The 13959-nt window shown below is 42.0% G+C and overlaps 1 protein-coding gene across 5 annotated transcripts; it reads left to right on the forward strand.

Annotated features, from left to right (window-relative positions):
- Nucleotides 1-260: 260 nt before the first annotated feature.
- Nucleotides 261-13350, forward strand: tmcc1b (transmembrane and coiled-coil domain family 1b). Of its 5 annotated transcripts, none has more exons than XM_018681420.2 (8): nucleotides 261-461; nucleotides 3865-4044; nucleotides 6232-6275; nucleotides 7013-7791; nucleotides 9960-10379; nucleotides 11551-12035; nucleotides 12135-12270; nucleotides 12347-13350. In XM_018681420.2, the coding sequence occupies exons 4-8, from the start codon at nucleotides 7189-7191 to the stop codon at nucleotides 12659-12661; spliced, it is 1959 nt and encodes a 652-aa protein (XP_018536936.1). In that variant the 5' UTR covers nucleotides 261-461; nucleotides 3865-4044; nucleotides 6232-6275; nucleotides 7013-7188; the 3' UTR covers nucleotides 12662-13350. The 5 variants fall into 5 exon arrangements, with proteins under 5 accessions (XP_018536936.1, XP_018536939.1, XP_018536940.1 ...); XM_018681424.2 differs by having other exon boundaries at nucleotides 264-461; nucleotides 7526-7791; XM_018681422.2 differs by lacking the exon at nucleotides 261-461 and adding an exon at nucleotides 1687-2153.
- Nucleotides 13351-13959: the final 609 nt, after the last annotated feature.

A 13959-nucleotide genomic window follows, 5' to 3' on the forward strand; every position in this document is an offset into this window, starting at 1 on the left:
ATACCTGCTATAAAAATACTCTGAATTATTAATTAGCAAAACAGGGGCTTCTTCTTCTTCTCTTTATTTTTGTGTTTGATCACCAAGGGATTAAACGTTTAAAATAAAAGTGTTTGTAGGAACATTTTATAGGTGCATTTTTGTTGTCCTTAAAATAGATTGATTTTTTTTTTTTTTTTATAATTGACTCCCCCCCTGAAACCCCCCAATGACATGACTGCAGTGTCCTCCAGCGCAGCCACAGGCCTACAGATAGTCCACCCTCACAGTATAAATGTAATTATTAACGCACTACCCCGGCCATAAACACACCGACGGGGGTCCTGCGTGCTTCATGTGGGACGGGGAGCTGTCTGCCGCTCAGCTGTTCTGACGTCGAGCACGCTATCTGACGTCACCGTGGGAGTGTTCCACCGTCGGGAGAAATGAACGGTCATCAACACAATCCTCTCAGCGCCCATGTAAGTTCAAGCCAGCAAAACACTCATTTCGCGAACTGCTCTATGAATGAAATGCGTTTCCGTATGCTGTTATCCGGCCCGCTCGAGGGTCACGGTTGGTTAACGTGGTTTGTTGTTTTTTCTGTCTCTGCCGCCTGGCGCTGTGCCCTGTTTGCCTGTAGCTAACCATGGCTGAAGCTGAAGCGATGTGTGTGTGTTTTTTTTTTAAGCTAAGAGAGCCTAGCCAGGCTGCTAACTGACAGGCTGAGTGGACGGGCGGCGAGTAAGCGCCTGTTTTGTCACCCTGGATAGTCGGGGAGGGCGATGTTAAGTGTATTTACATGTGAGCGATTACCTAAAGCGGTTTAATGCCTTTGCCGTATAAACAAAACGTGTGAATGTTTAACTTTGGAGACAACACCCAGGCCTGTTTCAGTGATAATTACCCAGCGGCCAGACCAGGATGTGCTAAATTAATTGCACTGGCGTTACATTTAGCTGACTCTGAACAGTTCTGACTTTGTCCTCAATAAGCGCTGGATGATGTTACCAATGCAAACAGGAGACTCTCAGCTGATGCAAACCTACACTACGCCACCATGAAATACAAGACTCCCAAGGTGTGATTAAGAAAGCTTGGTAGGAGTGTGTGACAGATGGCCAGCCAACACCTCCAATCTAAACTCACCCTGTGTGGTTGAGCTTTTCACACCTGTGAGGGCCGTTTTATGTCGGTGCTGTCAGCTGGAAATGTTTCTGCTGCTTCTCTCTAAAATTATGGAGTTGGATTTTTAATGGTTAAATCCTATTCGTTGTGCAGTTATTTATGACACAAACAGATACCACAGTGTTTATGGCTCTATGTTGTGATGACACTTGTACAATATAAACACACAGAGTTTGATGGCCAAACAGGTAGAGAGTAATATCCATCTGTGGTTATGTGATGAAGAAGAACAAATAAAATCCCAGTCACTAGGGCCTATATGATTACAGTGTGTGTGTACGGACAGATTATCATATGTATATCAAATTACATGGTGGTCACCCTCTGATTTATGAGTTCAAATCAGTAATGTTGGGGATTGCTAGTAAACTTGAAAGTAAAATCACATGAGCAGAGCATAGATGGTTTATCAGTTACAGCCTTAATAAAAAGTAGTTTCTGTTTGATAATCAGATGCAGGTCTACACCCTCTGTCCTCTAGCCGAGCAACTCACAGGGTTTGTTAAACATGGCCTGATTGGTATAATGTAACTGGTCAGATAATTTAAAGGTTCAGTGCTCTGGATGTATAGCTCTGAAAAGCCGTTGGACCAAGGTATTTACACGGGGAAGGTAAAGCTTGAGTGTAACTTGTGCATAAATGGTCTTAGCAGCTTGACATTTTCAGGTCTTCAGGTGAGCTCACTTCACCTGGAGGGCGGATAATCAAACTGTACACTTTAAGTGTGAGTCTGGGGTGATAAATACAGCTGTTAGACATGGCAGGCGTTTAGCGCCAAACATTCAGTGAACTGATCCTGATGAGTCTGCACGGAAGGTAACACAACGCTATGACCTCGCCCCGCACGACAGCACCGGTGTGCACCGTAAAGTGAAATGAACGCCCTCCGGTGCACCACGTTAGCTCGCATTGCTAGCTGCTAGAGGAGCAGAGAAGTCATCAAAGCGGGGACAGCGATACATTCTTGACTTTATCTACCGCAACGGTTTGCAACATCTTACAGTAAAACTATAAACTACATTGATGTTTTTTGCTAATCTGTCTTAGTGTTGTTTTTATTTAAGGCCGGGCCTACGGACGCTGGCTAGCGAGTTGCTAATGTCATCCTCTTCTTATCTCTAGCTAACGTTAAACCGTTGGGCTAAGACTATTTGCAGTAACATGCTAATATCACTCGTAAATACAGCCTAGTGTTTGTGTACATAATTTACTTAATTGCGCCGCTTTCTTCCTTATTTTTAAGCTTTATTACACGTACACTGCATGTAATGACACCGAATGCACCTGTTAACCTATGGAGTAATTATCCTAAGCTGTGTGCTCACAGTAAGCTCCCTAACGTATAGTGTGTTTTCATTAAAGTTTTTATTCTGCGCATTAATCTAATCAAGAGGAAGCTTTATTGTTGGTAATAACAGCAGATGCTATCACTCAAAGGATGGAGGTGGTGATCTCATCGGATTGCACCTTTGGCTGTAACATGCAGTGACAGATATTTGTATCAAAATCTAGCTACTGTACATTACTGTTGCTGTGTAATTGTCTCGCTGAATAATTTTTAACTCAGTTGTGGCTGTATAAGACATGCAAATGGTTCATGTCCTGCAGATATTCTCAAGGGGGCTATTCGGCACCTTTAATTAACATTGCACAATTAATTAACTAAAAGGCCTTGGAGACCTGTGCTGTACTGAAATAAAACACGTGTTTTCATTTTGCCATGAAGGCTGTGAAGCCACTGACTTGTATAAGCTTCTTGTTTGGAAAAAAAAGGGAAAAAAAGAGTGTATTGGCTTGTTTTAGAGGAGTGTCCACTTCAATCTTATAGGCCTTAAATGTCAGATCATACAGTAGGCTGCATTGTATGTAGACATGAAAAAGCAGGTGAGAGATTTAATGCTATGTTCTATAAATGTACTCGGTCTCAAGTTGAGTCCAAACCCTCACCCAGAAGGGGGACATTGATTTGGTTCTTTAACTTATTGGACATTTAAGGTGCCCTGTAGACATTTCACTATGAAACTGCACTGATTGATTTTTTTTTGGCAACAGAAGATCTCCCCTAATACCTGAAAAACATGCACTATATTATTGCTTTCTAAAGTTAGTTAAGGTAATTTGTGAACAATTGCCTAATTACGCATAGTGCAGACATAAATAAGAATTCATTTTGATAAGTGTGTCTGTACCTAATGGAATGTATGTCCAATATTCACTCTCCTTTCAGCTCAGTTTTGTTCTCTGCTAACTCTTAGTGATGATATTTGGATTTTAGTTTCCAAGATGCTTCACTGTGTTCACCCTCTGATGGCTGATTTTGTCTGTTTGCTGTTTGGTGCTGCTGAAATCAGCTGCCTCCTGCTGCTGGAAGCAGGGTTGATGAGAGTGGAATTTGCAAGCTACTGTGAAATAATGTCTCACTCATCAAAACGTTTGTTTCTTTCACTTATTTGAGTCCCCATTAGCTCACATGTGCAACAGCTAGTCTGCCTAAGGCCCACAAACATTTCTCTGCTGTGCTGCTGGTGGTCAAAAACTCCTCAGGGTACCTTTAACATTTGACATTGGCTCTGCACAGACATAGTCTATGTTAGCACTGTTTTAATTTTAAAGAAAAACTGTCAAATGTCAAAAAATGTCAGCACTCCCTTCATAAGTTTCTAATACTGGTGCTTTTTTTCTGTTTTTCTTTGCAGCATGTGATTTTTCTAAATGTCCTTGGAAACAGCTGACTAAAGTTTGACAGCTATCACGCTAGATTTCATTTGGAAGAATTACCACAAGAGAGAGAGAGGCGCCTGAAATTTGCTTGGATTATTAAGCTTTTTCCTGTGTTAATAGACCCACAAATCATCTGCTGATGACCACATCTGAAGGTATGTTTTTTAAGTTAGATTCTTGCTGAGCTGAGTACACCTCTATCATAATGAAAGCTCATCATATTTGACTTGAACATATTGATGCTGAACAATTTTATTGCCATTACTATATCATCATTTTCACTTGCATTTTCCTCTGCAGTGATTTTTTTGTAAATAAAATTGTAAACTAATGAGCACTCATGACTGATATAGGAAGGGAATACTGTAATAATGCATGTGGGCCAATGCTGTAGCAATGTGTCTTTAACACAAGTAAGAGCTTAAATGCTCCTAGACACACACGGCACCCTGTAGATGGTGTGACCTTGCAGCGCTGCATGTACAGAGAGTGATAGGCGAATGTTGGCTGACCCACTTCAAAGAGAACGCTTTGCCCTCAGCCTGGAGGAGTCAGACACCATTGTATTTTCATTGTAGATGAAGGACATGGTTTCATGTCTGTGTGGAACGTTTGTTCCTATATCTTGTCTTGAGATCATAAAGCTTACTGCATTGCATTGCACCAAATGACTGTGTGGCCATGTCTCTGACGATGAGTGATTCATGATCAGGAAATGTGGCTGAACTAGGGGTTATTTTTATATAAGATGAGAGGCATCCACAGATGAAGGTTAGTGATATAACCATATTTTCGTTATGATTTCATTATGGTTTGCTTGTTTGAGAATGTGGTTTAGAGTTCCCAGTGGTCTGTTTTATTCTTAGCGTTGCCCTTACAGAGGGACGGCTGCTTCATGCAAATAATCTATTGACGTTTTCACTTGTTTTGAGTCATCTGTGAAATGAGCGATGGCAGTGGATGAACAAGAAAAGAATGAAACTGTCTTTGTTCCAGCATGTTGATTAGCAAGAATTATAAAGGATGTTCTTTTTGTTATTGATCTATTTCCTTCCCACCTACCCTTTAACAAAGTGTTTTCTTATCCAACACTGCAGATCTAACAGCAGGACCAGCACTGAGTCACTGTGTATCACTAATGGGGCAGTTCATTGTGTTTTTGTTGGGAGATTCTGCTGCTGGCTTGTTAAGCGATACTTGGTAGCTCTGCTGACTCGTGGAATCATTTTTCTGTTTGTCTGCACAATAATTCATGTACTACATCGTCGGACCCATCACTTTATGCTTTGGATATTTTCTTTAGGGCTCAGTGAAAGATGCAACACTCTGTGCCTTGTAACACAGCCTGTGTGGGTGCTCAGAGACCAGAGGAAGGGTAAAGCAGAAACGTACTGCTGAAGGAATATATTGTGCTCCAGTCTTTGTGAAAAGCAGTAAGGGCTGTTACAATTGATAACATGCTGCAAAATCCCACAGAAAGTTTGGTTTTCATGCTTAGTAGCAGGTTTAATTCAGGGTTAACAACTGTGAATATGTGATCTAGAACTTGTTTTTCAAAGTTTAGGTTTTGCTGCCTATGAAACCCAGGACTGCCAATGTTTTGTTTTTGATTTGGTTTTGGTGAAGCATGCAGAAACATAGCAGAACCAGTGGAGCGCTGTGAGTTACTGGTATTAGAAATGGCTGCTTTAACACGTCAAGTTAAACTACTGAATTTCCAAATACAAGCTTGCACAGTCATTAGTCATTAGTGTACAAAAATAATAATTTTATTAATCACCATGCAAATTGGTACAATAAAAAAATTGCCAAAAACAGAAATCCCTTTTAATGGTGATATCCATTTTGTTGTGTCCCTCAACCCCCTTTTTAAGTGCCACAGTTCAGATCAGTGGCAGCTCTTTAGAGCAGTCCTGAGCTGTGGTCATGTTGTGTTTTTGATGTTCGTTTCTGTGTAAAACTAATAATTTTACTTGAACAGTGTCCAGAGCTGATGCCTTGTTAATGCAGTCAAAGCATGTAAGCATATAAGCGTTGTCTGTGCTGTAATGTATCGTAGCATCATGCATCAACTTACTGCTGGCTCTGATGTTTTCAAACCGAGATCCATAAGGTCGTTGACAGTTTGTTATGGTCAGCATGTCAGAAGCTTTTAAGTCTCTCATGTGATGTAACGTTCCTTTACATTTGCATTATTACCAGATACTACTGAGTTAAAGGTTTCAGTTCATGTCTGTTCATGTCTGTGTGATGCTGCAGTGTGCCTCTTTCTCCAACCTTTTTCCTTCTCTCTTGTACGGAGCACATTATTTATGTTTTTTGTTTGTTTCTGCTTCATTTAGCCAATCCTGAGTTGTGAGTCAGAAGAGGAGAGGCTGGGCTGATGGTAAGCTCTCTGTCACACTCTGTCTCACCTCTTTTCTTGCTTTCTCTCTCACCGTCTTATTACATATTGGTAACCCAAAAGGGTTTTTATATAAGCTGTCATCTGAGAGCAGGAGACTTGGAGTGGTCCTTTACATCACAGGATCTATCCATGTTATAAAATGAGATGCAAAGAGGAGACCGGTCTGGATCGTTGAACACCGTAATCAGATGAGAATAAGATAACAATCACTGTCCATGTAGAATTTCATTTATATTTTTCACACTCTGTAGTCTTTTCATTAGCATCATCAGAGCACTCTCAATTATGTTGATTTTATTAATTTCCATAATGAATACTTTCTGAAATGTATTTATTCAACCATCATGAGAATGCCCTGGATAAAACAATGGAAGGTAATTTCATCAAACAGCCAAAGGTATCAGCCTTCAACATGTGCAATAAAACAAACTTTAACATTTCAGAAACTGTTCTTAAAAGCTCATGTATTTTATAGATTTTGTTTTTTGCTTCACTGGGTTGGCACTGTCAGACACACCACATGCTGTTAAGCTAAAATGAATAATTGCTGTTTTTTATTCAGTAGAGAGAAAGACATTTTTTTCAATCTGAAAAAAGTGGTCACGTCTGTGTCAACCCAGTTAATGTCGCTTGCTCTTGGTTTATATTCTGCTGCTTATTATGTTCATCACTCACTGCTGCATGTCATAATCCATTTTATTTTCCTTTTGTGGTAGACAAGCATGACATTGAGCCAAGCCACAGATGCATGCCCACTCAAAAGGCCCAACTGAGCGCCATCCCCTCTGCTTCCCGGCTCTCAACCAGCCTCTCAGAGGGGGTGGGTGTCGACGGGGCGTAGCTAGTCCCTGCACCCCCAAGTAGATCCTCACTGTGAAACTGGAGGTCTCTGATGGATCAGGTTAGTAGTGAGCAGAGTCCAGAGGAGCCGGACGCAGGAGGCCGGGCGGAGCTGGAGGTCGGCAGGAGGGCGTCGGAGTCAGAGCACGGCTTGTCCAAAATCACCCATAATGCCCTGGAGAACATGGGAGCGTTGGGCCATGGCCTGAAGCAGTTCTTCCAGCCACAGCGCCGACGCTCCTCCGTTTCCCCACATGACTCCGCCTCGTCCTGTGTGGGCGCCCCTCCCTCCGAGCCCGCTGATGTAGGGTCAGAAGTAGGGGACGCTCCTGCCTCCTCAGCCCTCCCTTTGGATTCTGACAACCCTGCTGCTTCCGCCCCTCCCGCAGCTCTGAGCCGTGTTCTGCAGCAGATCCGAGGTGCTCCACCAATGATGAAGCGAGGCACCAGCCTGCAGAGCCGCCGCAGCAAGGCGGGGGGCACTGGGGACCCCCCCCAGAAAGGTAGCCCCCAGATCCATAGGCGCAGCACCCACGAAGCCCTGCTGCAGGCTGGACGCCCACGCTCCTCCTCGACCACAGACACACCTAGCAGCCCAGCCTTAGCTGACATGCTGCTGACCTCTGGGTACCACTCAACCGAGGAGCCTGACAAGGTTAGTGTCTGTACAGTACATTTTTTCCAGAGAAGGAAGAAATTCCAGCCTTGATGCTAGTGATTTCCTGTGATGTAAGAAAGAAAAACTTCAAATCATATTTGTGTCATAACTTGTCTCAGTAGTAATTGTCTGTACAGCAAGGGTTCAGGAATTGCTGATTGCTAATGCGGTGTCACTTTTCAAGATGCAAATTTGCCCAGTTCTTAAACAAATAGACTAAAAACGGGCCTTACGGGTTCCTACAGTTAAGTGACCTCTGTGGCAAAATTTTCTCTGTGTCCAGAAGCACAAAGGAAACTGTAGGTCTAAAACACAGAAGCTGTTTAGTGATTTATAAATCTTTTTTTGTCACAGAATCTGTCCAAGAAAAGTTTACTACAACTCACATAACAAAATGTGGCATTATTTTACTGACTTCAGCCCTAAAATTTTGTGTACATATAGAGGTCTGCCTAAGGACATGAAACATTCATATTAAATTTGTGATACAAAGAGACACTATGCAATCATGAGGAAACAAATCCATTGTATGTTTGCAACCCAGAGGCTTTCTGGTAGGAAGAATAAAAGATAAAACTGAGTCATGTGTGCAGGAATGTCTAAAGTAAAACTGAACTGGGGAAATGTGTTAAAAGGCTGTTAATGGTTTAGATGTGCCTGGATGAACCAGTGAATGGGGAGATGAGCTGTCAGCGGTGGAAGGTCAGAGATTGTCTTTGAGTGGCTGGTCACTTTGTGCTTTAAGCCTTTCTAAATTTAGCTTTTCGCTGTCTGAGTGTACTTCAGGTCAGAGAAGGCTTGCAGGGCTAAACAAACTCAAACATGTGTCATGTTTTGTTTTTTCTGACACTGAATGTTCAAAGGAATCTGTAAATAATATCTCAAGAGCTATTTCCAGTGAAACTGCAAAAGGCTAGATAACCTGCAGTATGACAGTAGAATCTCTGAAATGAAAAAACAGGAGAAAGTAAACATTGTAAAACGGGGGCCATGCTTCAGCTCTGGCTACTCAGTAGAGGGTGGAATTACGAGTACGTTTATCAACACATGTCGTAAGCAAGTTGGATACATGGCACCCTCCTGTTCATCTTGTAAAACCTTTTGACCTGTTACTTGTAATTGACAATGCTCAGCTGAGGTCAATTTATGACCACTCAGTAGCAGATACTAAGGCAGAATGCTTTTAGCCAGTGAGGGATGTCTTCATAGAGCATTAATTGTTTCTTAATTGTTGTTTATTAGACCTTAAAATAGATTTTAAAAGTGAATTACCAATTCAAATCACCCTGTCTTGACACCACAGACCTCCAGTGGTTTTTGACTTGACTTAACTTGTTACAGCTACGTGCTCATCAAGATGTTAGTCACCACAAGTCTTCTCTTGGAGATTTTGACTGCTTTTTATGTGGTTGTCCTTCAATACAACCATGAAGTTTCCCAGTATGCATATCCTGACACAGCTGTAGCTGGTGGTAAGAGTAAATCTAAACTGTTGAAGTTTTAATTAAATCTTCCTCTTTTGTACATAATCCGACAACAAAACTTGCTATTATATTCATCATTCAGGTTTACATCATTTAGGTGGGTCAAACATATAGTGCTCCCAGTTCAGAGTATTAAGAACTCACAGCTTACAGCTTTCCAGTAGTGGCTGGTCGCTCTTATGTTTGGGCCATTTTATTTTGTGTCACTTACCAAGACTTGATATTTACCTCTTGTCTTATCTCCTCAACATGAGCCCCAGGACAAAACTGCCTCCCTAAACTCAAGTGTCAACTCCATCTAAAGCCTGTGTTACCTTGGCATATTTTTTTGCCTTTTTTCCCTCTGCAATTAGTCACTGCATCTTTACATCTATATCTCCTGGAACTGGAGCTATGAAGCGACAGTCAAAAGAAAACTCCTGCTTTACAGGCACCATCTGCTGCTGTGAATCTGTAGCAACATAATGTCAAATTTAAGATGACCCCACAAAATGTTACTTTCCAGAAAATTTAACTGTCTCCTAATCAGGCCAAGACCAACACCAACACAGTGTTCACACTGATTAGATGTTTCAGTGCAAGTGTTTATCTTATTTGAATACTTTTAATTTTCTTATTATTAATTTTTATGTAACAATTTTTCACATCAGGGATCTTTCTTCTATTTATTTCTTTCAACAGCTGGATCGTTACGATGGCCTGGGCCCTGCTGTGTCACCCAACGCCCTCCCCTATGGTGCAGACGGGTATGATGTAGTTGACAGTACCCCAGACCCCCAGCGAACTAAGCAGGCCATCGCCCAACTACAACAGAAGATCCTCAAGCTAACAGAACAAATCAAGATTGAACAAACTGCGCGCGACGACAACGTGGCCGAATACCTGAAACTTGCTAATAATGCAGACAAACAGCAGAGTGCACGCATCAAACAGGTGTTTGAGAAGAAGAACCAAAAGTCAGCTCAGACTATCCAGCAACTGCAGAGGAAGCTGGAGCACTATCACCGGAAGCTCCGTGAGGTGGAGCACAATGGCATCCCTCGCCAGCCCAAAGATGTTTTTCGAGACATGCACCAGGGGCTGAAAGATGTTGGAGCCAAGGTGTGTACTTTATACTGCTGCCTCTCCCAGCATCACTGAAAGGGATTTTTGTCATTATATTGACTAAAGATCACATGTTTAATGTCCCTTTTCCAATAAAGAATAAAATATGTCACCTAAATCTGTAGATTTAGTTAAAGTCAAGATAGCAAACAACTTAATCAGTGGTAGTTAATGAAGTGTTCTCATGACAGACATTTGACTAGCCTAACACAGGTGTTACTAATAAAGTTAATAATGACTGCATGGTATTTAGGTGTGTCAGTATGGCACATGCTGACTCACTGATGAGTTATTGGCACATGTAACTGGAACAGGTCTGTAACAGTAGAGTGTAGCACTAATATTGCACCAAAACTTGCTGTCTCACTTAAAAGCAGAAGTTGCATTAATTCCTGAGCTATTCTAGTTGTACTGTTTTACTACCCCAGAAGCCACAGATGACCACGAGCCATGACCAGATTAGTGGGAAAATGTTTGACCTGAGTATTGCGACACTAACCTATTCTCATATGTTTCTATTTTTGTTGTTCTTTATGTTGTTGTGGTGGACATATTAAAAGTCATAGGCTTATAGATTTAGGTTGGATGTGCAAAATGTTATCACAACAGCACAGGTAGTTATTGTCTCACTGTGTATTCTGTTAAAAAAAAGTTCTCCATAAAGAAATACAGAGGTGGAACTTATTAAAAATAAGCTGTGTTAGTTTTCCATGTACCAGCTATTGATATTATGAACCTTAATCACAACTTAATGACTATTATTTTAGACCAGTAAGTCTCCCTTCACCCAGCCACTGATCAGACCCTACAGTTTCCAGATGTCTGATTTGAGGCTAAGTGCTCAAATCACACCACACCGAGAGCTAAAAGGTAGAAATACCTGCACGTAAATAATAAATGGCTCCCACAGGAGGTTAATTTGTATAGTAGTGTATCCTTCTGGTATCTTTTACATTTCATTTTTCCAGTGCAGTCTGTGCATTCTGTTCATGAGTTCTCCAAATAAAGGGAAAGTCAACATTACAATAGCCATATCTATCAAGGCAGTAAAGTACAATGCCAACACCAAACTGAATATTGTCCTGGGACATTTTCAGCCTACTGCACCAATTTACTGTGGTTAAACCAGATGGCACATAGAGAGTTGACCATATCCCACTGATTGCAGGTGACAGGTGGCCTCTCCAGCTTCTCTCAAGCCACTCATTCTGCAGCTGGAGCTGTGGTGTCCAAGCCGAGAGAAATCGCCTCCCTCATTCGCAACAAGTTTGGCAGCGCTGATAACATTGCAGCCTTGAAAGACTCTTTGGATGAAACCCAGGGGGATGAGGGTGTCGGTCCTGGGGCAACGAGGGCCATTGGGACAGGACAGTTGCAGTCCAGCCCAAAGTATGGCAGTGACGATGACTGTTCTAGTGCTACGTCTGGCTCTGCTGGAGCCAACAGTACGACCGGAGCCCCCGGAGGTCCCCCTAGCTCCAAGGGCAATACCCTTGATCATGCCCAGGCCTCAGGCTTTGATGCTATACTCCACGAGATCCAGGAGCTCCGGGAAAACCAGGGTCGACTTGAGGAGTCTTTTGAAAACTTAAAAGCCCACTATCAGCGAGAGAACACAATGATTATGGAGGCCCTGCAAGAAGAACGATACAGGTAGCATATCATGTCCTAAATACCGTGGTATAGTAGGTCTGACTGTGTAGAAGAAGAAAACGACGTTTGTGATGCACTGTTGTTTCCATGATTTTGCAGGTGTGAACGTTTAGAAGAACAACTCAACGACTTAACAGAATTGCACCAGAATGAAATTTTGAACTTGAAACAGGAACTAGCCAGCATGGAGGAGAAGATTGCTTACCAGTCTTATGAAAGAGCGAGGGACATTCAGGTAAGTCTCACTGGACTGAACTGTTTTTTCTTTGTCATCAGACTTCACTGACTGTTTTCTCTCTTTTGTCCTGTAGGAGGCGCTAGAGGCATGTCAGACCCGTATCTCCAAGATGGAGCTGCAGCAGCAGCAACAGCAGGTGGTGCAGCTGGAGGGTTTGGAGAACGCCACAGCGCGGACTCTTCTCGGAAAACTAATCAATGTGCTGCTAGCTGTCATGGCAGTGGTTTTGGTGTTTGTGTCCACAGTGGCGAACTGTGTCGTCCCATTAATGAAAACGCGCAGTCGCACGCTTTCTACGCTGCTCCTCGTTATCCTCCTCGCCTTCCTCTGGAGGCACTGGGATGCTATTTCAGAGTATCTGCATCACTTTCTTCTGCACCCCAGATGACCGGTTCAGAGAGGCCTATTTAAATAATGAAAGGACAGAGGGTTTGGGGCTGATGTGTTAATGGAGGACACTGACCCATACAGGGAGTTGAATCTCAATAGTCCTACCTTTTCTTCTTCTGCAGATTCTCAAAACACTCAGGAGGATTGCATCAGAGGTTTGTCACTTTATCACTTTCTGAGATGTGTTTTGAGAAGAATAAAACAGAATAAGGTGAGAAACGGTTGGACGTTTGTTATTGACTTTCTATCTTTGGTGCAGTGGTGGCACAAGCACATACTGGAAGGGTGAATGGGGCATAGTTGAAGGAAAGAGGCTGAGAGAACTGCACAGTTGATTTTCTCTCTTCTGAGTGAATTTGTTTACATGTGGAAAACTTTGCATTGTTTCCTCACAGAAGAAATTGTAATTCAGAGTTTTATTACTTTTGAGCTGACTCCAAGTGGTATTGTTTTGAAGTCACTGCTATTTTTAATACAGCTGATTGATGGCATTTTAACTTTCTTTCAACTGTAAGGAGCTGACAGTGTTCTGCTAATTTAGTTGTCCACATTCTCTTTTTGTAAGTTCTCTCTCTTCTGGTCTTTCCATTCTGTTGTTTTCAGTCTGCCCTTTCTTTCTCCTTTACTCAGTCTTTTCAAATTTCAGCTTGTGTGACCAACTCTTCCTCTTCTTGCTTACTACACTCTGAAGAATGGGGTGCTTGCACATCAGCTACATTGCTCTGGAATCAAACTTGTCACTGGATCAAATAGTGGTGGGTTCTGGACTTGTTTTTTTTTTGGACGCGTGAAGTCAATAACACTGGTTCTTGCCACAACCAGGATATTACTATCAAGAACATTTAGTTTGGAGTTGCGACCCTGCCCTCCGGGCCAACTGGATCCCACTGTCTTGGTGGCTTTTCCACTGCAGAAGAATAATCTATGAACTGAATTAACATACTTGAAGAGCGGTTAAAGTGCTCAAAGACTCAGTGCTTCCGTACTGTTTCTGTTAGTGACAATGAAATAGTAATACTTTTTAGTTGATTTTTTTATTTTTTAAAAACAAATAAATTTGCTGTTTTAAAAGGTGAAACTGAAAAGTCTAACTTGTATTTGTCTACACTGTTATTAAGTGACCCAACAGTTTGTGGTGCTGCTGAATGGTGTTACAGTACAATTGTTTACAGACAGGTGTTTGTATTACTTCATCCACGCATTCATATCAATAAGGCTAAGCTAAACAACAGAAACGCCTCTCAAAGAATTTTGTTTTTTGGCCACAAGAGAGACTGCTAAATCATCACTAGATTT

This window comes from Lates calcarifer, linkage group LG12 (genome assembly GCF_001640805.2).
Source record: "Lates calcarifer isolate ASB-BC8 linkage group LG12, TLL_Latcal_v3, whole genome shotgun sequence".
In the NCBI taxonomy this organism is placed as follows: Eukaryota; Metazoa; Chordata; class Actinopteri; family Centropomidae; genus Lates; species Lates calcarifer.

Excerpts from the sequence above, each read along its gene's own strand:
- tmcc1b (XM_018681420.2), top strand. The coding sequence starts at position 7,189 with ATGGATCAGGTTAGTAGTGAGCAGAGTCCAGAGGAGCCGGACGCAGGA. Across the intron at positions 7,792-9,959 it reads CAACCGAGGAGCCTGACAAG|CTGGATCGTTACGATGGCCT; the intron begins GTTAGTGTCTGT and ends TTCTTTCAACAG. Across the intron at positions 12,271-12,346 it reads AAAGAGCGAGGGACATTCAG|GAGGCGCTAGAGGCATGTCA; the intron begins GTAAGTCTCACT and ends TTTGTCCTGTAG.